We start from the raw sequence: 25165 nt of genomic DNA on the forward strand, positions 1-25165 counted from the left end.
CTTGAAACAAGAAAAGGAGTGTAACATGTTGGTTTGTTTTTAAAACGCTATTTTGAGGACAAAAGACATAGCAGCATTACTCCTGCAGGTGGACAAACCGTGAGCCCAGAGACACCTAGGGCAATTTCAGCGATTTTAAGAGGAGCAGAGAGAAAAGTGGGTGTTCCCCATTCCCCACATCAAAACAAGTGTTTGGGAACGTTCTTGAAGCCCACATCTCCGTCTTCAGTGAGGAAACGTTTACAGACTAGTATTAAGTCAAAGTATTGCTGGAGATCTGACAAAAGAGCGATTTCTGTGCTTTCAGTCACTGGGTGAAACTTCTGCTTTAAAATATTAAGTGTCTGCTTTACACTTGACATTTAATCAGATTTAAATAACATCATAGTATGGAATAGTTTATAAATGTTTATTAAACGTCAGTAATTTTTACAAAGCAAATATTAATAGCAAGAGGCAAAATTTTTGCAAAATATGTACAAAAGTAAAAAGCCTGGATGACTAGCAACTCATTTTATCAAATCAAACCATTCTTTCCACTTTCAGACCTCCTGTAGAAATAATTTATTGCCAATCCTGAACTAAAGCACTGACAGAAAAAAAATTTACAACAGTATCAGATAATGTGCTCAGTTCTGGGAAAGTTATAAAAAGATATATGTATAAAAAATCCTAAGCCACAAATACTTTCATACAGAGCTAATACAAATCATGTTTTGTTAGGTACAGTATCTATGAGGTTGTTACGAAATAGACCTTTTGATAAGGCTTCCGTGGTAAATGAGCTCCACCTTTAGACTAGTAGAGAAAAGCCATTAAACATGTTGCGATTCTGCTTTCAAGTAAGAGGTGAAGAAAGGGTAAATGGTATCGTTTGTTGCACTGTTACATATACTTTCCAAGAATTAACCCCTACCTGCCCCCCCTCTGTTTTTTTCCTAGAGCCATCAAATAGGCATGATTTGAGAACAAATGCAGCCCTTTTACTATGGAAAGAAATATTATAAACAAGCCTTCCAAAGACAAACCCAAATCAGAGAACAAGTAAGTAGCACACTTCTATCATGACCTTCACTGATTGATGATGTATGCATACGGGGTCCCTACTTCCATCCATCTGGACATTCTCATCATTATCAAAGGTAATGTGGTTTTGGAAAGGTCGCAGAATCTCTTATCAACCCAGAAATTACTGCCCTATCATTAACACTTTTTTGTTCCATACGAGCTCTGGCATTAGAAATCAGATGGTTAGACCCAGATGCCACAAGAATGAACAGAGTTATTTAAATGCTAACTATACATTCAAGTACAGACATAAGAATGCTAGCGGTACAAACACTGGTACTTCAAATTATGTTAATAATCACTTGTCAGCCTAAGGCTAGTATCAACTGGATGGTACTTGAAAAGGCCAGAAAGTTCAACTTGTTTAAAATGTTCCGGTTTAGACTTGCACTTTAATCTCTCTATAAATTTATTAAGCCCTAACCTCGTACCATAAAATAATGGGTATGTACTATCATTTGCTTTATTTGGAACAGGGGGACATGTACACACCACTCACATACAAGTCCCTCCCTTCCTCATGTTTACTACACTGAAAAGCCAACCTGGGTCCTATCACTTAAAAAAAAGAAAGAAAAAAAAAAAACCAGTACTTTCTGTCCAGCAGCACAAACACATGGACAGATCATCTGTAATTAATGTAACTTTATGTATTGAAATGATGGGAAAGAGAGATAAAGTCAGATTTCCAACTGAAAAAAGACATGCAAAATTTGTTCTTGATCCCTCAATTAAAACTAAAAGAAATGAAAAGGTAACAGAGTGACTGTCTCTAGATTTATTAGGGAGTTTATTACAAATGTTTGACTGAGCTTTACAGGCATGATTTCATGGATTCAAACAAGAAATTAAGAGTTAACACTGATATTTTAGCCTTCTCATTACATATACAGAAATAACATTGCTACAAATTGCAATGAAGAGAATCTTGTTTCAAATGGCTTGGTTTGGGGTTTTGTCTAAATGTATCATTATATAATGAAAGCACCAATTTGAAGGTTTCTCAAATAGTGATTTGAGTTTCAGAACATAACAGAACATAACTTGGTAACTTTATTCTTCACATAAATAAGGCATAACACCGGATATGTGTACTAATGCTGAAAATACATTTTACCAAAAGCATAAATACAAGTATTTGGGTCTACATTGGAAGTTCAGATTTACTCCTTCCCGCTTACAAACAATTCTGGGGCATATGATTTTTGTGAGTCTGAACCAACACTTCTAATCACTTCTGGTATTAAGGGAATCTTACTTTCTTCTACTTTATACTGACCACTGCCAACAACTGAACAAGGACCTCCCTCAACAACCTCCCTTGGGAGTTTAACTAGAGGACCTTCACCATGTAAAATACACACCAGTGCAGCTTCAAACCAAACCAAACCAAACCAAGCCAAATCATTTTCACTCCACGATGCCTTCTTTGGTTGCTGCTGTGCTCTAGCTGTCAAATGCCCTTTCCAGACAATACAGTTGAAAAGAAGATTTCAATGCAATGTAATATTTGGCAGCAAGCAATGATACGGGTTATTAAAAATAATATTTAAGTGGCAGAGGCATTAAATTATTTGGATCTTCACAAAAACATTTGACAAAACCTCTTCCCTATAAAATAATCAAGGCAAAAATCTGTGCTGTTCTGTGATTTATAAGGCAACTCTGTATACTATAAATTTCTTCAAGATCAATGAAGACACTTGTGTGACATTTCTTAAGAATTAAGCAAGAAGACATTCAGACTTGAGAACAGAACGTAATAGAGAATTGGGCACATTTTATTCCAAATCATAACCATGAAGACTTAGAAAATCAAACACACTGAACAGCTTTAGATCCAAATTACATTTTTAGAGACTGGGGGGAAACAGGCCAGGGAAAACTATGAGCACCCTTTCAACTTTGTCCACTGAATCTCATCTCCCTCTGCACACAGCGGTATTTCAAAAGGGTCTGGTTTTCATGCTATAGGTATAGGACTCCTTCAAAGCCTTCAAATTGAAACGTAAAGTTCCACTGAGTGTCTACACCAGGCTGCCATTAAATCTAAGTAAGTTACTGCCTCAAATATAGGCTAGGTTTTATTTTAAAAGAAAGCTGACTTTGAGACTTCACACACGTCAGGAAAGGAAATCCCAAATGCCCAAAGTAATATCCTATCTATTTGGTGTTTTAACATTTCTTTGTGGTAGTCAAAATGGTGCTTTGTCAGGCAGTATTTATGGTTCATATCATATATTTCAGATCTGAAATATAACTTAACTGAGAGTATCCTTCCTCTTTGTACGTACACTGGAGTGAAATGATGTTTCGGCCATTCAAAAGGACCATCTGCTAAATTTACACACAGACTTTCCACCAAAAGTCTCCATGTTACTGTGCACATACTGAGATACTCCTCAGCCCTGAAATGTTCTAACTCTGTGGATTAAACAATGCACTCTTTTTGGTAAGAAGCACGAGATAGAGAACCATTCCGATGTGCATGAACTCTGCTGTACTATGGACGCCTGCAGCAGGACGTAGGGCTACATGTCAGTAGCTCAGGTGCTACCAAGACACGAAAACACTGGCAGTTATGGGTGTAATGATGGTGGAGTTTCAAATGCAAGAAAAGTCAGGTACATTGAGAACAATCCCTGGTCAGTTCACTGCAAAGCCCTATTCTTACTAGACAGCAAGACAGAGACCCAGAGCCACTGTCTTGGAAAGGTTGGATGATCCAGAATGTTGACCAATCTTTCAAGGACTTTCTAGCCAATAAAATACCTGAGAACACAGTCAGCTATACAGTAAAGTGAAAGATATCACAGTCTTAATCACAATTTTCAGGAAAGGAAGAAAAGCCGTCAGACTTTCCAAACTGTCACCAGTCTTGTATATCTGTTTCTCTAATCCAATTCTGACACTACGTATGACCTACAGGGCAGTATTTTTAGTACTGCAAACCAGCCACTCTGATGAGTTCACTATGAATGTACCCGTAATTGCAAAGCTACTTCATGGGTACATTTTAATTTGGTAAGTGGTGGAGGAGGTCAAATGTAATCACCTTTCAGTATGAACTAAAAAAATTACTACTTATTCTTGGAAGTATCCTTGAAACCTTCAAAATGTACCTCAAGAAAGCTGGAATTTCGTAAACAATAATGTTGCAAACACATACATACTCTTTTAGAGACACACCAAGAATGAATAAGAATCTCATATAATAGTGAATAGTGTGACAGGAAAATACTGCCCTTGGCAAGCTCCAAAAAAACAAAAAAGTCCCATAAATGCCACCATCTGGAGTTGATGGGAACAGACAGGAGAGCGAAAGAACAATGTTTGTGATGGTGCAGCAGTGATCCCACCGTAAGGACACACATTATCTGAGACAGGATTTCAAAGTCTGAGAGTAAAACACATAATATTCTTGGGAAAGGGTGTATTCATTTAGAAAGTTCTGTTATCAGGTTGCTTGCACTTTTTTAGTTGCTGCTATGGCCAGAATGTTTCCCGTATGGCACATTGATTACATGATATTTAAATATGAAAAGGGCAAATTACATTTCACTTATGACTTTTAATCAAAACACTACGGATGGCATGCGCCTGCCTTGTGCTCCCCTGGACCATTTGTGAGCTTTCATTACCATCAGACCAGAGATCCTCATGTAAACTTTAAACACACCAGAATATTGCCTTCAGAAACCACAGAAATTTAAAAAACAAAACAACTGTTGTGTATATAAGCAATCAGAAAACCGTGAAGGCTAAATCTGGGTGAAGCTACAGAACGCCATTCCTTAGATCACACATTTTTCCAGTGGCCCTTTCAGAACAGGTCACCATGAAGCTGGGCGCAAGTGTGGCTGCTACCTGCAGGGCGAACAAAAGGCATCTCACTCGTTCTAGAACCAAACATTCTTAACCTCAGACCTACAAATATTAAGGACACCTTCTATACTTGGCACTAAAGGAGAATTCAGTTTGAAAAGTGGAAGAATTTAAAGCCTGAGGGATGCCTTGTCTGAGGTCTGGCAGGAAATGACTCCACTCCAATGGAAGCCTGAGTGAAAGAGATCAAAGCCAAGCCTCAGCAGATATTGGCCGTGTGTTACTCAGCAGCTCTCAGCCACAACCGAAGGCCGCAGAAGAAGGACTAAGATTTCCAAGAAGTTAAACACAGAATCAAGATTTTTCTAATTCCTGTTGTAAACTTCTATTTAAAAAAACAAAACAAACCAAAAACAATCAAAAAGACAAAAAGATATGAAGACAGCAAGTCTTCTGTACATCACTGGAGCATGAGCTGCTTGAGGTTGTCGTGAAGGATGGTGTCCTTCACGTCGCGGAAGACGAGGCGGATGTTCTCCGTGTTGATGGCCGTGGTGAAGTGGTGGTACAGGGGCTTCTGCTGCTGGTCCCGGCGTTTGTTCCGGAAACACTCCACCAGGAATTTTTGGACGTCTCTTAAGCAGTGGGGATCCCCTTCGAATTCTAAGAAATAGTCTTTGATGCTCACAATTTGCACTTTCTCCTCAAGCAAATCTGTCTTGTTCAAGAAGAGAATTATGGAGACGTTGCTGAAAACCCGGTTATTGACGATGGTTTCAAAAATGTTCAGAGACTCTGTCAGGCGATTGGTCAGACGATCTTCCATAAGCACCTGGTCAAACTCACTTGAGGAAACAAGGAAAAGTATTGATGTCACACTGTCGAAGCATTCAAACCAACGTTTTCTTTCTGATCTCTGACCACCTACATCAACCATTTTGAAAGGAACATTTTTAATTTCAAAGTCGTACTCGTGAATGCCTTTGGTGGGTCTTCTGGCTAGCAGAATGTCTTGCTGTGATGGAATGTAATCCTGGAAAAGAAAAAAAATCGTTTCCTACTCAGTAATGCAGGAGTAATGAGAATGTTTAATGTACTACTAACTGGGCTAGTGAATGGATACGCAAACAAAATTAGCTTTTAAATGACAATCCCCTGGTAACATTAAAGCATCAATGCTATTGTGATTCTCATCATAAAACAGCGAGATACACTGCAATGTTAGTGTCCGCACTGGTTCGAGATTCGCTGCAAATGAAGGCGCCTATGATTTTTTTGGCCTGCCGGACGACCTGAGTGTCCGTCCATGCGTGACGCCCACCGTGCCAGCAGTCGCCCGCCGCTGCGTGTCCACGGCCACGGTCACTGCTCCTCGCCCCCCCGTCAACAGCGGCGGGGCCCCAAGTCAAGGTTCTCCGCGCCCCGAGGCCCCTGCTCCGCGCCCCCGCCCCTGCAGGACGACAGCTCTACCCGGGTCGCCTGTGTTCTCACTGCTGCGACGCGGCCTCTGCTCTGCCCCCTTGACCGAGCTCACTCGGCGGGGCTTCCCAGCTGTGTGCGGGGGGCCGTCTCCGTGGCAGGGCCCCAGCTTTTCTCCCCTGCCGGCACCCATGCCCGGACACAGCGGTGCCTTGGAGGGAGGGTCTACACCAAGACCCTGGACAGACGGACAGAAGATGCTGGCCTCCCGAGCCCCCGGCTGCGGCCGACAGTGAGTACCCCTGGGCAGTGAAACTGGTTCTTTCTTCTCAGCTTAGTATTTTTCCAGAACTTTGATGGAGCTTTTTGACAATACTGAACAGGAAGGCTTTAAATGCTCATCACCAAGGTCACAATTCTTTTTAATCAAGGCAAGATTTTAAAACAATGCCAACTGTTACAGTGCTGCATTTTATACCTTTCCAAATACTATGATTTTGAAATTTCATTAGAGTGTGAATACTTATCTCCTTAAAATAGTGTAGCTAAGAATCAAAAAAAGAGAGAAAAAAACAGCAGTTCTCAGTTGTCTGCAACCCACAGCAATGTATAAAGTGCCCACAGGGCTCTAATGAAACACGCTGGGGTTCGCACGTGTCCCCCTAGCTCCTGCAAACGCACACGCACCTGCCTCACCTGTAATCAGCACCGCCCGGATTCTCTGCCCGGCCCCAGCTTTTGGCTGAACATTTAATCATGAACTGTTTCACATGCTAATATGGTTGTATTTCATTTTAAACGAGCATAACATACATCAAATGGATTAACGTTCTAGCATTTACATAAATATTCCCCTACTAGTGGTCATTTAGGTTGGTTCCAATTTTTTGCTTAATATAAAGGCTGCAATTAAAATTCTCACGCACATCCTTCTTTTCCCCCCTTTTGGGCTATTTCCTGAAACCGAATAACCAGGAATAAGATGATGATGCAGTCAAGGCTTGTGAAGATTTTCACGACTGGGACACCTAACGTCCACCTGCTCTCCAGAAAGGCGGGGCCAGTTCACGGCACTCGTGCGTGCCAGCCGCCTCAGAAACAGGCCAGCCCCGAGGGGCAATTTTTAATTTTCTAATTTCATAAAAATAAAAAGTTCTTTATTATTGCCTTAGTTAGGAGCTCAGGGCTAATTCACATAAAGCACAAACACAGGACGAGGTAATCAAGCACTCAAGGGTCTGGCAGAGTCACGGTGATTAGGACTGGATTCTAGAGCCAGCTCCCCACAGACTACCTGGGTGACCTGGGACAAGTCATCACTTAACCTCTCTGTGCCTCAGTTTTCTCACCTGTGAAAAACACAGACAACAGCACCCACAGGGGTGCTGTGAGGACTAAACACAGCAAGTGGGTGAAGCGCTTAAGAACCGGGTTTGGCACACAGCCCGTGTGTTACTGTCTAGCGGTTCCCACTGTCACCACTGCTGCCACCACTGCTGCCAAGAGAGGGAAACCAAGGCAGCGATGGCCCCCCTACTCGTGCGCACCTGAGAGCCCTCCACGGATGCAGCCTCTTCAGTCCGAACGCTCACCGTCCTCCTCCCCAGCCCCGGCCACCAGGACGCTCTCCCGCCCACGCCCTGCCCCGCCCGCAACCCAAGCCTCCCCATCACGGTGGACCTTCTCCGTCACCTCCTACTTTATATCAAATCCCGCTGCTCCTCCTTGGAACCTTCCTCACCTTTTCTTTCCCCTCTTTATTTTCACCGCCCCAATTTTTTAACGTCTCAGCCTGGATTACCATCTTGGACCTTGGTCCTCCGCACCTCCTGGGTCCACCTCTAAGCCCCCGAGACCACCCCTCCTGCACCATATGCCTTCGGAGCTGGCGGTGAGGCCCCTCCCTGCATCAGACCAAACCTCGCTGACCGGGCTTCCATGACCCTCCTTATTCCTTGTTTTCTGGAACCGGCAGACTCTGCCCCACCCCATCAGGCTCCCCAGAGCCCAGCGTGGAGAGCTGCACGAGCCTCACATCCCGATACCGCTGCGTGTCCGGTCAGCGTGATGCATGACTGTGCAACGAACAGCGCATCCAGACCCTGGTGACTGCCTTCCTGAAATCTGTTCTTATAAGTTACAGCCAAGCACTTCTGTCAGACAGATGTGCCTCCTGACCCCAGGCATGGCCCGCTGTGCATGTCTCCTCGTTCCCCCCAGCCGCCCAGGCTCACGTCCTCTCAAGGGCTAGCTCCAGCTTCTCCATCCATGAACTAATACCATCTTCACCATCTGTCTCATTTAATCGTCCTCTGCTTGTTTTATGTATGTTAGTTTTGTCTCTGACTAGAATGAGTTCCTTAAACATGGAGGTCAAAGAACCAAACAGCTAATGACAAGCAGTTATTACAACAGCAAAAGGCACCAATCTGAACACCTTACTGGGTGCCATGGATTGAACTGCGTCCCTGCACCGTCCCGCACACCCCCGCCTGCATTCATGCGCTGAAGCCCTAACCCTCAGTGTGATTGTCTTTGGGGACAGGGCTTTTAGGAGACGACCAAGGTTAAATGAAGTCATATGGGTGGTGTCCTAATCAGATAAGTGTTGGTGGCCTTAAAAGAAGAGGCCATACACTTCTTGCACGTGTGTGTGCTGAGCAAAGGCCACGTCAAGGCACAGCGAGAAGGCCACAGTCTACAAGCCAGGAAGAGAGTCCTCACGAGAAACCGACCATGCTAGCAACTTGACCTTGGACTTCTAGCTTCAAAAACTACAAGAAATAAAGGTCTGTTATTTAAGCCACCCAGTATGTGGTATTTCGTTATGGCAGCCTGAGCAGACTTTTGAGACATGGGGTTTATTTCATGTAATCGCCCCCGAGCCCGACGAGGATGGTTCTCTTACTATGCCCATGACATGGATGAAGAAACTAACATTTAGAGATGCCTAAGGTCATACAGCCAGTCTGCGATGGACCTGGGATTGGAATTCTGGTGGTCTGGCTGCAGAGCCCTGTCCTTGACCCCTGTGGTTCCATCTCCCAGAGGGTCATGGGGCTTGGCACACAGCGGGGATTCAATGGTCCTAGAACTTCAGTCAGAGATGGCGAAACAAACGCAATCCCGTGACCTGTCTGATGTGTACAGAATGGGCGGCCAGTCTGCAGCACACCCACATTTATTCTCCTCGCCTTTACAACTACCTACTGATCACAAAAACACTTTTTTGTTTTTATTCCAGATGTGGCCTCAAAACTGTTCTCAACCTAAGACTCTAAGCAGCCAGTACCAACTGACTGGGGCTGGCTCTGAGTCACTCGTTCCGACGCTATTTGTTGAGTGCCTACGAGGCACCAGGCACTGTCACCGGGCACCAAGAACTCAGCCCTTCACAACCAAGACCCGAGGTCCTCGCCCTTAGGGAAAGGGGCGGGGGAAAGACCAGCAAAACCTATAAATGAAGAGACCAACTGTAATACGAACAATCAAGCTTGAAAAGAGCCAGAGCCGATGCTGAAAACAAGAGGAGGGGACCCACTTTGAATGGTTTGCTCAAGGAAGGCCTATCCGAAAAGGCAAATTGAGAAGAACGGGTCAAATGCACACTATTTGGATCAGAAAACATGAAATAACTCTTAAAAAACTGGTTTATCTGCTAAAGCTTCTCTCCATTTGGCTTATACTTAACTTTTTTTTAAGGCTTATTGCAATCTGACCACATGGAAAAGTGACAATGAAATGTCTTAATACAAAGTCTCACTGATGTGGACTGAGTGAACAAAAACAGACAAATACAGAGACCCTAACTTCTAAAGCACCTGTGTCTACGAAACAGGTGGGAGAAACACATACCGACTGAACGGCAGGCAGGTGCAATTTAGCAAAATACAAAAAAATAAGGGAAAATGCAAAACTTAGCGTCTGGACACACATATGCTACTTTCCTACTTGCAATAGGTTTCATTTTGTGCTTTCCTTCTGTTTTATTTATTTATTTATTTATTTTTCCTGTACGCGGGCCTCTCACCGCCATGGCCTCTCCCATTGCGGAGCACGGGCCCCGGACGCACAGGCCCAGCGGCCATGGCCCACGGGCCCAGCTGCTCCGCGGCATGTGGGATCCTCCAGGACCGGGGCACGAACCCGTGTCCCCTGCATCGGCAGGCGGACTCCCAACCACTGCGCCACCAGGGAAGCCCTGTTTTATTTTTAAAGTTAAACATCTCAAAGAACCCATAAAACCACATTAAACTTTACAACAGAAATCTGGTTTAAGAGGAGGCATATGAAGCTATACTCAGTTGAATGGGTCACCACTGACGCCAGGGCAACGGCTTTCGAGCATTTTCTAAGCAGCACAAAGCTTCCTTCCAGTGAAGTCCCTGCACAAGTCCAACACGGAGAGCGGCCAGCACCAGCCCTCACCAGTCGGCCACGGCCTCAAGGGATGCACTGCAAGACAGTCCAATGGTCCAGCTCCTTTGCAAGGGCGACTCCTCCCACATCACGGCCTTGAGAATCCAGCCTCCTACCCTCCAACCCAACACACGGGGGTCCTGAACTGGAAAATACCGTTTGCTGAAAACTTCTGAAATCAATCAGCCCACCGCGTTCTTTCGGTTTCCACTTACAGAGAAGCAAAAGACACTGACGTAGGCTAGTTGATGTGCCATCTCATTTTCAAACATAAACTTCTTTCCATAAAGAGTTTTACTTTCACAAAATAGTGGACAGGGCATCATTGCTCAAGGAAATGGCAGAGGTCAGGACAGGAGAGGGAGAAAAAATGAAGCAGGAACAATCAGCATACATAATTTTTCTAAGTTTCCTTATCCTAACTACTGCTTTCAAATGGCAATAAACATAAACATTCAGTCTGAAAACTTACTGGTTCTCCAAGTTTATCCAAGTTATCCAGGAAATATTTTACAGATTCACCCTGAAAACAAGAAGAAAATAAATAGTTATTAGGGCTTAGAAATGGAAGACTTTGTTACAACAGTTTATATTAAACTGTCTGGTTGTACACTTAATCCAAATCCAAACATACTTTGTTTAGTCACCAATTTCAGACTGAGCAGCTAACCCCACTAAAGACATATAAAATGTCTGCCTCTGTCAAAGTGCTACAGCCTGGTGAGGCTCACAGAGTCTTTACAGAAGCGATACCCCAAGCACTCATCCATTCAGACAGGATCACATGTACGTATTCCGATATATCTGTGTATCCAAAGGGAAGATGTAATTAAAAGGTGAAAACTGCTTTTGCGATACACATACAACTACAATTCAGGTGGGATTATTTCTGTCTACATTTTTCAATCAAGGTTATATCAAGAGCGCAGCAGGGATGAGGCGAGAACACCTAAGAGGCAAGTCCCTAGACAGACATGCCTTTTTGCTCCTGAGCCCTGAATAATGCTGCAGGCTTCACCTCTCCAACAGGTCTTCTCTACCTGAGCGATCAGTCTACTCTCTCTGAGCCCAGATTTCTATCAGACCTCAGGCAATTTCCAACATCTAAAGTGCATGAGAATCCATTCCTAAGAGGAAATACTGGAACAAAGGGCAGGCAGGCGAGAGGGACCGCTTGCGGAGAGCAGGGCTGCGTCTTGGAGCCTCCCAGGGTTCTCCCTCTCCTGCTGGATTTCTACCAGCGCAGCACTTGTCCTGCCCGAAACTGCTACCCCAAGCCCCAGAAGGCAGTACAGAAGAGAATCCCCTGAACATCTTGTCTGACTGGAGGGTCTGAGGGGGCGGGGGGGGGCACATAATTTCTGCAATTCAGGTGATTTCTGGGACCACAGTTTGAGTCACGAGGCCTTAAAGCAGCAGTTCTCAAAATTTTAGTCTCTGGATCCCTTCATACATCTTAAAATTCTTCAGGATCCCGAAAAGACGTTGTTTAAGTGGGTTATAGCTACCAATACTTACCACATTAGAAAGTAAAACTGAGACATTGTAACAAATATTTTATTTATTAATTCATTTAAAAATATCGATAATAAACCCATTCATGTTAACATATTTTAGTGCAGCTTAATAAAAGCCAGCGAGACACTTCTGCTTCTGCATCTGAACTGCTACTACAGGTCGTTTCAGCTGTAGCATATGAAGATCTGGCCTCACAAAGAATGCTGATTGGAAAAGGGAGCATTTTAATAACCTCTGTAACTATAGATATTTTTGTTTCTACACCAGAATTTGACAAATGGTAGTTTCTTAAAAGTGATGTCCCTGTGGAATGGAAAGCCTACTAATGAACTTTTTGCACTTTAGTTACAGACACTAAAATTCACTGGTCTACCTTGTACTTTGAATGGGTCTTTCACCCACCCACAATTTTGTAACACCAAGCACTGATCACATGGAACATGGTGGGCAATTAAGTATACAGATCTTCCAAATGTTGGCATGTTTCATAATATTAAGAAAATCATATTCATTAATATCATAATGATCTCATAAGAAGCCTTAAGGCCTGGGAAGCTGACAACCGCACAGTGGTGGGCAGATACAAGTTTTCCTAAATTCTGATCTTCACTTGAAAGCTCAAATTTTATCAGTGTCAACTAATACTGTTATTTTCCTTGAACTGGCAGGCTAACTTCATTCATTTTCTAAAAAAATACCTGTCAATTGCCTAAGTCTGAGTAAGCTGGTTGTTTCTTTCAAGTAAAAATGGTGTTCCATGAAATATACAGTTAGTTCAGCTCACGACACAACCAGTCACAAAAGTGCTTCCCCCGGAGTCCACGGTCCTGCTGCAGGAGCGTTTTCAGGGTGCCGCCCAAGCCATCACACAGCGTAGTACAGAGTGTTGAAATTGAGATCTAAAACAAGTTTTACTGCTTAATCAAGTATCTCTTCAGTGAAACTGGTGTGTGTGTCTTAAACTGCAGATGCAGAGCGGTGATGAATACACCAACTAGTAGTGTGTTTGGGGGCTGATACCCCATCTGCACTCAGGCACTGGCTGGCAACTGCAGCCCTGCTGTTCTGTTCTATCGGTGCGAGTGTCAACTTAATGAAGGGAAAGAACATCTTAAGTGACACTCTCAAGAGTGCTGAACATGAAGACTCCTTTTAAAGGGTTTCTGGGATCCCCAGTGGTCCACGGACCGCACTTGGAGAACCGCTGCCTTAAAGCACGTGGTGGAGAGCGCATACACAGGTGTGTGTGCTTCTGGTGGGCATGGTGGGGTAGGGAGGCCTGGCTGTGATTTCCTCGTGACTGCAAAGGAGCAGCGGCAGATGACTCTGCTTTTTTCTGGACCTGGAATATTAGTACAGTGTTTATAGCACCTAAAGATGATTTTTAAGAGAAGGGAAAAGGAAAAGCTTCCAAAAAATTCATTCTGTGGTAAAGAAGAGATTATTTGGTCAAGCCTGTACGGGTACTTTGCATTATTTCATCCATTTTAATGAAAAACATAATATTTTTGTTTTTATGATGGATAACATATATATAAGCCAAAGGGAATTTGGGCTTAATCTTTAAATAACATCAATATTTACTTATTGAGTTGTTTGTACAACCCAAATGAGGTTATACATTTAAAGTACTTTAAAAAGTAAAATTCAAACAAATATTACCAATCCTGTTACACTGAAGTATACATGGTAGAGTCTCTTGGACAAATGTGATAAAAAAGTAGTCACTCTGCTTCTGTATGAGTAAGACTTACAGAACCGTTACCCTTTCAGTAATGTGCATATTGAATACTTACATAATGTTAAATACCTTAAAAGAAATTTAAAACATTTCGAAAAGGTGTTTTTTGACTGGTGTTATATGTTGCATTAATTGACTTTTCTTGATTTTAGAATTAGTAAAATTCACTGTGGAAAACTTGAAAATTAGAAAAAGGAACAAAGAAGGAAACAGGCAATAATCATTAATTCCACCGCTCAGAAACAACTACAGTTAACGCTTGAAGAGACCTGCCTTCCAATCACTTTTTGTATATTTAACACTGTTGAAACAATACAGACAAATCTGCATCCTTACTTTTCACTTATGTAACTGTAAGGACATTTTAATGGTCAAAATAATTCCCAGTATTTACATGCTAAAAAGTTAACTAAAACCGCTAATCTAATATTGGATATCTGAGTTATTTCCACCTTTTAAATAAGGTTTTAATATTTTAAAAATAAATAATGTTGTGTAAACAGCTTTATGTGCTCTTGAATTACATTCTTAGTGATCTCAGAAGAATTACTAAGGCAAAGAGATCCAACATTTTTAATACGCCTACTACTCACTGACACACAGGTCCTATTGATTCTCTCCTACACAACAGTTACAACACTGAGTATATGAATAGTGAAACTGTGAGGACGAAAAAGAAGCCAAGATCACAGGAGAGTGTTTTACAGATGCTTCTGTAATAAGCTAGAATGCAGACTCTCAGAGGCCCCACACTGTGCTGGCTGATGCTTATCACTTCAGGGACCCCAGAGCAAAGGAACTCTGTGTAAAAGAGAAAATAACACGGTCCATGTCCAAATTGACAATAAAGGTTCAACTACACAAGCATTTATTTCAATTAATATTGCTGTTTAACTAATGGTCAAATAAACGAAGGTTCAAGTAACCCTAAGATGAACATATTATCAAAAGCAGCAAGCCTCTTTCCCCCCCTTTAAAAATGAAACGCTTACACCGAACCCATCATTTCTGAGGGTATCGGGAAATTGGTATACTCATTCTAGCGACCTTGCAAATTCACACAAACTTTTTAGAAAGTTATGAGTAGTACACTTCATAAAACTTTTAATGCACTTTTTGCACATTCTAAGGAATTTACTGAACATAAAATGATACAAACAAAATGATATTTTACTTGATGCTACCTATAACAGCAAGATTTGGAAGTTCATTTTTCCACTTATTACGGGAATGAGTTAATAAATTTTGGCACACTAACATAACAACATAGTATAAGTCATCAGGTAACAATTATTTCGATAGAATCGCTACATATGAAATATGTATGCCATCAAGAGCTAAATTAAAGCAGGGGTTGCCAAAGCTAAGCTCCGCAACCCCTCACCCTACCCACACGCTGCTTGTATGCTCACCCCTACACTCACTTGGCAGCAAAACCTGACCTGAAGTGGCTGAGGCTCTTTACATAGTCTTTATTTCTCCTACTTAGTGAAACTGTTCAAATGTTTTGCTGCAAAAGAAGTGTGGAGGGACTTCCCTGCTGGTCCAGTGGTAAAGAATCTGCCTTGCAATGAATGCAGGGGACGCGGGTTTGATCCCTGGTCAGGGAACTAAGATCCCACATGCCGCAGGGCAACTAAGCCCACGTGCCAGAACTACTGAGCTCGCGTGCCTCAACTAGAGCCCGTGTGCCGCAAACTACAGGGCCCACGCACCCTGGAACCCATGCACCACAGATACAGAGCCCAGGCGCCATGGAGCCTGTGCAGCACAGCTAGAGAGAAGCCCGCACACCACAACGAAGAGCCTGCGCACCGCAATGAAAGATCCCACATGCCGCAACTAAGACCCGACGCAGCCAAATAATAATAATAATAAAAAAATAATAAGTAAATAGAAAAAAAAAAGAAGTGTGGAGATTACGTAATAAACAGTACATGCATTATATTATCTATCTGTAATCCAAAAAATTCTTAATAAATGTGGACTCGAGGTTTATGATAAGAATAGTTCTTCATTACATATGCTTTGATTTTCGCTATTTAAAATATGGACAAGGTAACTTTGCAGTTCTGTGAGTGACTATATTCTCTTTTCAAAAAAGTAAAAAAGGAAAAATCATCCGTATTTGTTCTTCTCTTGGTATTACAATACAAATATAAAAAAGTATTTAAAAAGTTCTTTTCACTGAAGCTTCCTGATTTAACTGCATTCCCTAAGAGGGAATCTTAGATCTTTGGGGTTCAAATTATTACATACCTTTGTTTATTAGGAATTCGTCATCTCACCAAAATCAAATAATATAACACAAATATGCACATGCTCCTGTTATTAAGTTTCAACTTCTATTGAAGAAAGTTTCATCAGTGTAATTTACAAAGTCCTTTGTGCACCTGAGACTATATAAAATCTAAATAAAAGCATTTTAGTACATTTCACACATTTCAATGTGTGGATTATCCCCAATATTTTAAATAAAATAAAGTGGCACTAAATAAAGTGCCCTTTGCCTTCTCCCCCATCACTTGGCCAGGACTCAAGGATTATAAATGCTTTAAAATATTATTCCTATGCAAAACACATTTTGGTTTAAAATAACTCCTCAGTCAAAAAAAAGCTATTTACATCATAGGTGATATTACTAATCCTTGCATTAGTGAGAAAACTGAAAGTGGGAGACATAAGAATAACCTTAATCATCTTTTAATGCACGTGGTGGTAACTCATACTGTTAAGAGATGAAGTTTAGCCAAATGAACCTATTCTGAAACAAAACAGTTTTAAACACACGCATGCAAACGCACACGTGCATATGCGAACACACACATGCTATAAAAGGATGAATACTTTTCTGAATTAAGTAATTTAAGGGAAATTTCTTTCTTTTTTTTTTTTTGCGGTACGTGGGCCTCTCACTGCTGTGGCCTCTGCCGCTGCGGAGCACAGGCTCTGGACGCACAGGCTCAGCGGCCATGGCTCACGGGCCCAGCCGCTCCACGGCATGTGGCATCTTCCCGGACTGGGGCACGAACCCGTGTCCCCTGCATCGGCAGGCGGATTCTCAACCACTGCGCCACCAGGGAAGCCCCAAGGGAAATTTCTTACAGTAGCTTTAAAGACCTTTACTGGAATAAAAAAAAGAGAGAGAGAGAAAAATCTTTCACAACCTCAAAAAACAAACAAAAAAAAACACACCAAACTAAAAAATATAAAACGTGTGTTATTTGCGATTGAACCATGAAGGACATAGAAAGTGAATAAGGGCATCTCTGTTCTGGCATCTCTGTTCTCAGTAACCGAAAGCTTCGGCCCTGGCCTTTTTTTTTTTTTTTTTTTTTTTATTAGTTTCTGCTTTATAACAAAGTGAATCAGTCATACATATACATCTGTTCCCACATCCCTTCCCTCATGCATCTCCCTCCCTCCCACCCTCCCCATCCCACCCTTCCAGGCGGTCACAAAGCACCGAGCTGATCTCCCTGTGCTCTGCGGCTGCTTCCCACTATCTATCTACCTTACGTTTGGTAGTGTATATATGTCCATGCCTCTGGCCTTTTGTCTGAGCCTTAGGCCCTCATGCAAATCAGACACCTCGCTCAGTGCCTGGCACCTGGCGGCCTGGCTCCCTCCTCCCCAAGTGTCTGGTGAATGAAGTGTGAATAACCAGGGGGTGATTCCCCTCAAATCCTTTTCCCTAACCGGTTCAGAGGTGATAGAAAGTCTTCTGGTTGTCTAATATTAACACTAAATCTAGTCCCTTCCCTAACACTGAGCCATCTGCAAGTCTCTAGACTTCTCTGGGCCTCAATTTAACCGTCAGTAAAAGGAGGAAGTCGCGTGGTTCGGTGCATAATCACCAGAGCGCTGTCTGCCCTAGGCAACAATTTCAGTTTGTACAACTGATTTAAATGTAAGTTCTCCTTTCCTTTCTCTATGTGCCTGTTACCCTTGAAGCCACTTTTGTTGTGACTCATTATTCAGGTTGTGTTGCTTAGTCTCCTGGCTAACACGGAAGTAAACAATTTCATGTATCGGGCAAGAAAGACCATGGGTTTAAGACTCACTCTTTGTTGGTTATGACTTGAGAGCTATTGTAACTCTCCTCAGTATGTTTTATGTTACTGAAGGGAATTTTAAATAAAATTCCAAAGAAAAGCCATTTTGCACTTACGGCTTTTTAAGTTTAAGATGTTTTGGGTCATCCCTTGTTCTTTGTTCTCTGTTTGAAATACTGAGATAACTTTCTAGGTTACTGAAGCAAGGCTGAAGAGTCCAAAGTGGCATGGCACCCTTAAAGTTTTCCATATTTCTTTTTTTTTTTCTTTTTTTTTTTTTTTTTTTGCGGTATGCGGGCCTCTCACTGTTGTGGCCTCTCCCGTTGCGGAGCACAGGCTCCGGACGCGCAGGCCCAGCGGCCATGGCTCACGGGCCCAGCCGCTCCGCGGCATATGGGATTCTCCCAGACTGGGGCACGAACCCGTATCCCCTGCATCGGCAGGCGGACTCTCAACCACTGCGCCACCAGGGAGGCCCTCCATATTTCTTTAACCTGTGGATATTTGGGTTCTGCCTAAACAAGGGCAGAGCAGCCAGTGGGCCTGGGTTCTACTCGCAGGACAGGCTCTGCTACTGACAAAGCCAGGGAACCCTGGTGAAGTTAACTCAAGGATAAAATAAAATGACAGATGAAATTAATTTGTGTCAGCTTTACAGAGCTGAGCCTAAACTAGGAATGGCTTCAATGTTGTCCCCATTTACAAGAGTCATGTGTCAGAAAGATTGTCTTTGCTTGCAGAGACAAAATGGGTCAGGGGCCCTGAGTTTGAAGGTAACAGAAAGCTGAGAACACAAATTAGAAAATAACTTCTATTAAACAAATGTGTAATTATAGGGATACTTGGCAGTTTATTGGCCCAGTTATCAAACAAGTGACAGATTTATTCAACACCCTCTTCTGCGCGGCTAAAATATATAAAGGACAGGATTTAGAATGTACTACTTTAAAAGGATGGGAGGGGCTTCCCTGGTGGCACAGTGGTTAAGAATCCACCTGACAGTGCAGGGGACACGGGTTCGAGCCCTGGACCGGGAAGATCCCACATGCCGCGGAGCAACTAAGCCCGTGCGCCACAACTACTGAGCCTGCGCTCTAAAGCCCGCGAGCCACAACTACTGAGCCTGCGTGCCACAACTATTGAAGCCCGCACGCCTAGAGCCCGTGCTCCGCAACTAGAGAAACCACCGCAATGAGAAGCCCGCGCAACACAACGAGGAGTAGCCCCCACTCACTGCAACTAGAGAAAGCCCGTGCTCGGCAACAAAGACCCAAAGCAGCCAAAAATAAATAAATTAATTTAAAAAAGAAAAGAAAGATGCGGAATTTAAGCTAGATAGCCAAAGAATACACAAGAAGAAATTATCTGCTTTTTCAGAAGAATATACTCATTTACTGGCAGCTTTATAGCAACAGGAAGGGGATAACTCCACTTAAACAATATAGGTACAATCTAGAAGAGATTTTAACTTCAAGGTCTTATTTAAGTTTCTAAAGTCTATAGAGATAAGGATCAACTTCAGATATTTTAAAAGCAAGGCATACATATTCTAGAAAGCAGTTTGGTGATCTGTAACAGGGGCTTTAGAAATGGTCCAGGCCACAGGGCTGCAGGAGCAGCACAGGAGCGGAGCGATACTGCGGCAGAGGGAGAGGCTGGTCGAGAGCCACTGGAGCATTCCTTTATTGTGTTTCATATATTCTAGACCAGGGTCCTCCAACTATGACCTGCAGGCCAGACCCAGCCCACTGTCTGTGTTTGTGTGGCCCATCTAAGGAGTTTGGGGAAAAAAAAAAATTAAAAGACGACTTCATGACATCTGAAAATGATATGAAATTCAAATTTCAGTGTCCATAAATAACACCGCATTGGAGCACAGCCGTGCTCGTCGGTCTATGTCCTTACTGTCTGCAGCTGCTTCCCGGCCGCCGCCAGGAGAGCATCGTGACAGGCTACGCGTGGCGCCCTTCACTCCGCACCACGAACCGCACGGACGCAGTTATAACGTGAGTGTTTCCAGCGTCATCAGTGGTGCAATACCACGGCTGTTTGTTTTTCATTATCACGAGTGCACGTCCACCGGAAGAGGCAGACAAGAAGAGGACTTTATGTGTCACGCTTTTAAGGCACCATGGAATGTGGATAATTCTGATATCAAATGATATGGCAAAGCCCTGCGTTTATTATGCAATGACCCTACAGCTGCGCTAAAAGTGCACACGGACATCAATACTACCAGACTAAGCACTCCACAAAATAATCCCAACTCCTACAGAAGAGCAATCGTCAGAAAAATTACAGGATTTTAAGTGGAATAGCTCATCACAGAATTGCTTCACAGGAGGAAAAAAATGAAAATGAGACTGCAGCTGACAGCTGACAAGTTTCCAAGGAGTTCGTATTTGTTAGCCAAGCAAGGACTGCCACGGACCGCTCAGCGGTTTGTACTCAAGGGGTCAATGCCAAGGGTGCAGTGACTGAAGAATAAGCCTGTATGAATAGGCTGTGCGGAAGAACTACAGATGAGAATATCTTCAAGGAAGCTGAGAAAACACTAAATCAGCACAACCTGAATTGGGATGTGTATTACAACTGACGGTGGTAAAAATGTGTGGAGCAGAAAAGGGACAAATTTACAAAGATTGTGAACATGGTTACATCATGTATTCTTCACCAGCAGGGACTCTGTAGGAAATACATTAAATCTATATTGTTACTGAACCAGTATTGTTAACGACGAATTTAATTCACTCTCATGGACTTGACCATCACCAGTTCCGTGAATTGTCAGAAACAGAAGCTAAATATGCTGACTTGCCCCATTACACCAGTTCGATGTCTTAGCAGAGGTAAGTTTTTACTGAGATTTTTTGAACTAATGGATGAAATCGAATTTTTTCCGAACAAGAACCACCTTCAACCACTAAATGCAGAACACTGAATGGCTTTTCAAAATCAGCTTTAGGGAAGACTTGATTACATTTCGTAATGAATTCAATCCAAAACTAAAAGGCAAAACAGTTTTTTGCAAACTTTATACTGTGGTAGAATCATTTTGACAATTAGTGTTACTGGAATCATAAGCAATGTCCAACTGCTTTATACCCTTTCTTTGCTGTCAAGTTAAAACAGTAGGCCTCCATTCTCATGCAAATGTGCAGCAGATATACATTTCTAAAATCAAACTATAGTTCCAGCAACATCTTTCAGACCGTAATACGAGTGTAAAAAAAAAAAAAAAAAGTCCATACTTCAAAATTCATTTAACTGTGCAACGACTGGAAATGGTAAACCTGCAATGTAAATGACAGGCCCAGAGGCAAACATCGGGAAGAAGCTAACAGAATTCTCTAAATGTCTTCCAAGCAAAGTCTAAGCTCAATTAAAACCAAATGCTTGGGTTTCCCTGGTGGCGCAGTGGCTAAGAATCCACCTGCCAATGTAGGGGACACGGGTTTGAGCCCTGGTCTGGGAAGATCCCACATGCCACGGAGCAACGAAGCCCCGTGCGCCACAACTACTGAGCCTGCACTCTAGAGCCCTCGAGCCACAACTACTGGGCCCACGTGCCACAACTACTGAAGCCTGCACGCCTAGAGCCCGTGCTCCACAACAGGAAAAGCCACCGCAATGAGAAGCCCGCGCACCGCAACAAAGAGTAGCCCCCGCTCGCCGCAACTAGAGAAAGCCTGCGTGCAGCAACGAAGACCCAACGCAGCCAAAAATAAATAAATAAATAAATAAAAATTAAAAACAAAACAACCCCCCCCCCAAATGCTCACCTGGCAGTACCCATCTGTGTGCAAAGACACTTCCAAGGGTGGAACGTGTAAAATCGTTAATGGATGAACATTTGCACCTGACTGTGATAACAGGGAACACCAAAACCCTGAACCCTACTTAAGCAAAATGTTACCCCCTTCCAAAAGAATCCAATTCTTCTCATTAGTAAACCTATACTACAAAAAACCGTAGACAACTTTATTATGTTCTGAATTGCGTCAATAAAAAAATCTGTGCAAACTTGAATTCTCTCTTGTTACACTGATTTTGTCTCTTGGCATGTGACGTCTAAAATATCATACCACCCAGCCCTTTACAGAAAGTTTTCTGACTCCTGTGCTAGCCGAGCGGTTCTCAATCTTGGCAGTACATCAGAACCAGCTAACGTGCTCCTTAAAGACAAAGATCCCCAGGCACACCACAATTCCACCAAACCAAACTTTTCCGAAGGCCCACGAGATGTGGTTCTGAGGGGCCGGCTCTAGCATCAGCTCAGATCTGCACAGACAGCAGATTTTATTCAAAACTGGATTTCATATATTAATTTTACCTTTTGATACTGATTACATCAAATCAGCTAGGGTTTTTTTTTAAAAGCTTTGTAAAAATGCCAAGAATATTAAGAATCCAGATCAGAAACTTATTTAGCTTCATCTTATTACAAAAGTAGGTTTCAAGCAATATTTACTTGAGTTCAACTAGGTCTCACATGAAAAGCATCAGGCCTCCATTTGACATATTTGAATTGTGACATGAACAGCAGAATTAAGTCTAGAAATAGCTTTCTTTCTCTCTCTCTCTTTTTTTTTTTTTTCTTTTTTTTGCGGTACACGGGCCTCTCACCGTTGTGGCCTCTCCCGTTGCGGAACACAGGCTCCGGATGCGCAGGCTCAGCGGCCATGGCTCACGGGCCCAGCCGCTCCGCAGCATGTGGGATCTTCCCGGACCAGGGCACGAACCCGCGTCCCCTGCATCGGCAGGCGGACTCTCAACCACTGCGCCACCAGGGAAGCCCTCTTTCTCTTTTTTAAAAACTCATTTGGTGATTCAGACGCACTTTATTTCCTGTGTTACTACAGTTCTAGCAGCCTTTCTCTCCATATCCTAGAGCCCATTTTCAAATGTCCAACACAGTCCACAGCCTTCAAAGCTTAACTCCCAGAGATTTCTGTGGTTAAAAATTAATGAACCTGGTACTCTAGCTGTAACACTGTTAAGCAGCTATAAAAAGCATAAATGAGAACAGGTATTAGAACTGCCACTTATATTTTAGCAATAGGACCCTGAGGAACTTAAAACCTCAATTAAACTCATAAAATTAATTTGCTTCGGCAACAGACACCAAAACTTTGCATGACAGGTAAATAAAGCAATGCGAAGTGTTTAATAAGGAGCACATAAGGAGCACTATCTTTTCACCTGGTAAACAGGTGAAAATTACACTTTGGAATGAAAAAAGAGGTAACAAAATTCAATCAAATGCAAACTATAAGTAATGCAGTGGATTTCAGTTTGCTACTAAAATGAACTACTGTTGCTTAATCTTGTAAAATGTCTGGAATTTAATTGCAGGCTGATTAGGTATGTCTATAAATGGCAGAAAATTCACTGTGAAAAAATAAGTCAATTAGAAAAAAATAAGTGAATTAAAAAGCATCCCGGGCATCCCTGGTGGCACAGTGGTTAAGAATCCACCTGCCAATGCAGGGGACACTGGTTCAAGCCCTGGTCTGGGAAGATCCCATATGCTGCGGAGCAACTAAGCCCGTGCACCACAACTACTGAGCCTGCGCTCTAGAGCCCGCGAGTCACAACTACAGAAGGCTGCACACCTAGAGCCCGTGCTCCGCAACAAGAGAAGCCACCGCAATGAGAAGCCTGCGCGGCGCAACGAAGACTAGACCCCACTCGCCGCAACTAGAGAAAGCCCACGCGCAGCAACGAAGACCCAACGCAGCCAAAAATAATTTTAAAAAAGCATCCCGTTTTTATGTGTGGAGGCCCTTTTAGTTATGAGATTAGCATTACCTAAAATAGTTTTTTAAGAGTAAACATATTTCTTGAGAGCACAAGAAATATTAAAATTCAAAGAAAATCTATATTACCAAGACAATTAAGCAGTGAGAAATTTTCTTTTGAAATCTAAGTATACATGTGATTCTGAAAATGATGGCATAACTCGAAGTTAATATCCAGTTTCTCTTTATATAGAGAAGCAACCACTAGCCAAGTTCTACAAACAGCAAACACTTCCTGAAGTACTAGTAAATTACAAAACAGAGGTTTGTGTTCTAAAATAGCTAAATCCAACCGTTTAAAGTGGTTCACACCCTTGCCATGCACATTAAGTCCTTCCATTTGCAAGTTTGGAATATTCCAAGAATCAAGACATAAAATTACAAATCTCTGTTTACTCCTTAAACTGATTACAACTGTGAACTGAACTGCCATATGGTGCTGCCTTGATTGCCGTCGTAAGGTTTTTGTATACCTATAACATGCCTTTAATTTTCATCAGTCTTATAATCCCAAAACTAAGCCATGTAGAAACGTTCTCTGAATATTCATTAGGCAGGCTTCACTATGCATATATTTGGAGAACATCTATTCAATAGGAAACTAATTAACTTGCCTTTAAAGGTGACCTAGAAGTACGGTTGTTTTTTAATCAATAATTCATATTTTGTATACACTTGTAATTTCAGCCCTGCAAATATCCTGGTGAAGCCACATCTAAATAAGGAGGCTTTAAATATTCTATGAATAGACTCTGTGTAATATAAGCCTTTGCATCTAGCATTTACTTATATATAAGGTTTACAGCAAAAATTAAATGCCAAGTATAAGTAAGGTACAAAATGGAAACATTTGAGGTCAAAGCTGGTTAATGAATCAAGACTCATTTCAATAAGGATGTGGCTAGTAATAAAGACAGAAGCTATTACTTCTTACTGGATGGGTTCTGGGTCTTTTTTCCTCCTTAGTTTTTATTTCAAAATAAAATACAGTGGAGAGGCTGGCGAGCTCCACACACAGGGTGGGCAGGAAACTCTGCTCCTGGTGCTCAGGCTCGCGCCATGAACAGCTTCACTTCTGCTTTCATTCACCTGCCCTTCCAACATTCTTGTTTTGCCTGGTCTTCACAAAGGACCCATTTTACTAGTTCTTATCTTTGAGATGACCTACCTTTTTTTTTTTTTTTTTTAATGACTTTCTCTATTCATTTTTCTCTGGACAAAAACACTGTAAGGTACTGAAGTGACACACAGCACATGTTTAATAGGGGGATACTGTCATCTTTATCGCCGAAGCAGAAAGTACTACCACTCATGCCTGT

The 25165-nt window shown here is 42.4% G+C and overlaps 1 protein-coding gene across 1 annotated transcript in view; it reads right to left on the reverse strand.

Moving 5' to 3' along the window:
- Positions 1–392: 392 nt before the first annotated feature.
- GNA13 (G protein subunit alpha 13) overlaps positions 393–25165 on the reverse strand; it is a 42063-nt gene continuing 17290 nt past the window's right edge. Inside the window, exons 3-4 of the mRNA XM_082604526.1 lie at positions 11204–11254; positions 393–5926 (exon numbers count right to left, since the gene is read on the reverse strand). Coding sequence (XP_082460652.1) covers positions 5354–5926; positions 11204–11254 — 624 coding nt within the window. The 3' untranslated portion in view covers positions 393–5353. The remainder of the gene's footprint in view (positions 5927–11203; positions 11255–25165) is intronic.

The sequence above is a fragment of the Mesoplodon mirus genome (genome assembly GCF_964341445.2).
Source record: "Mesoplodon mirus genome assembly, chromosome: 18".
In the NCBI taxonomy this organism is placed as follows: domain Eukaryota; kingdom Metazoa; phylum Chordata; class Mammalia; order Artiodactyla; family Ziphiidae; genus Mesoplodon; species Mesoplodon mirus.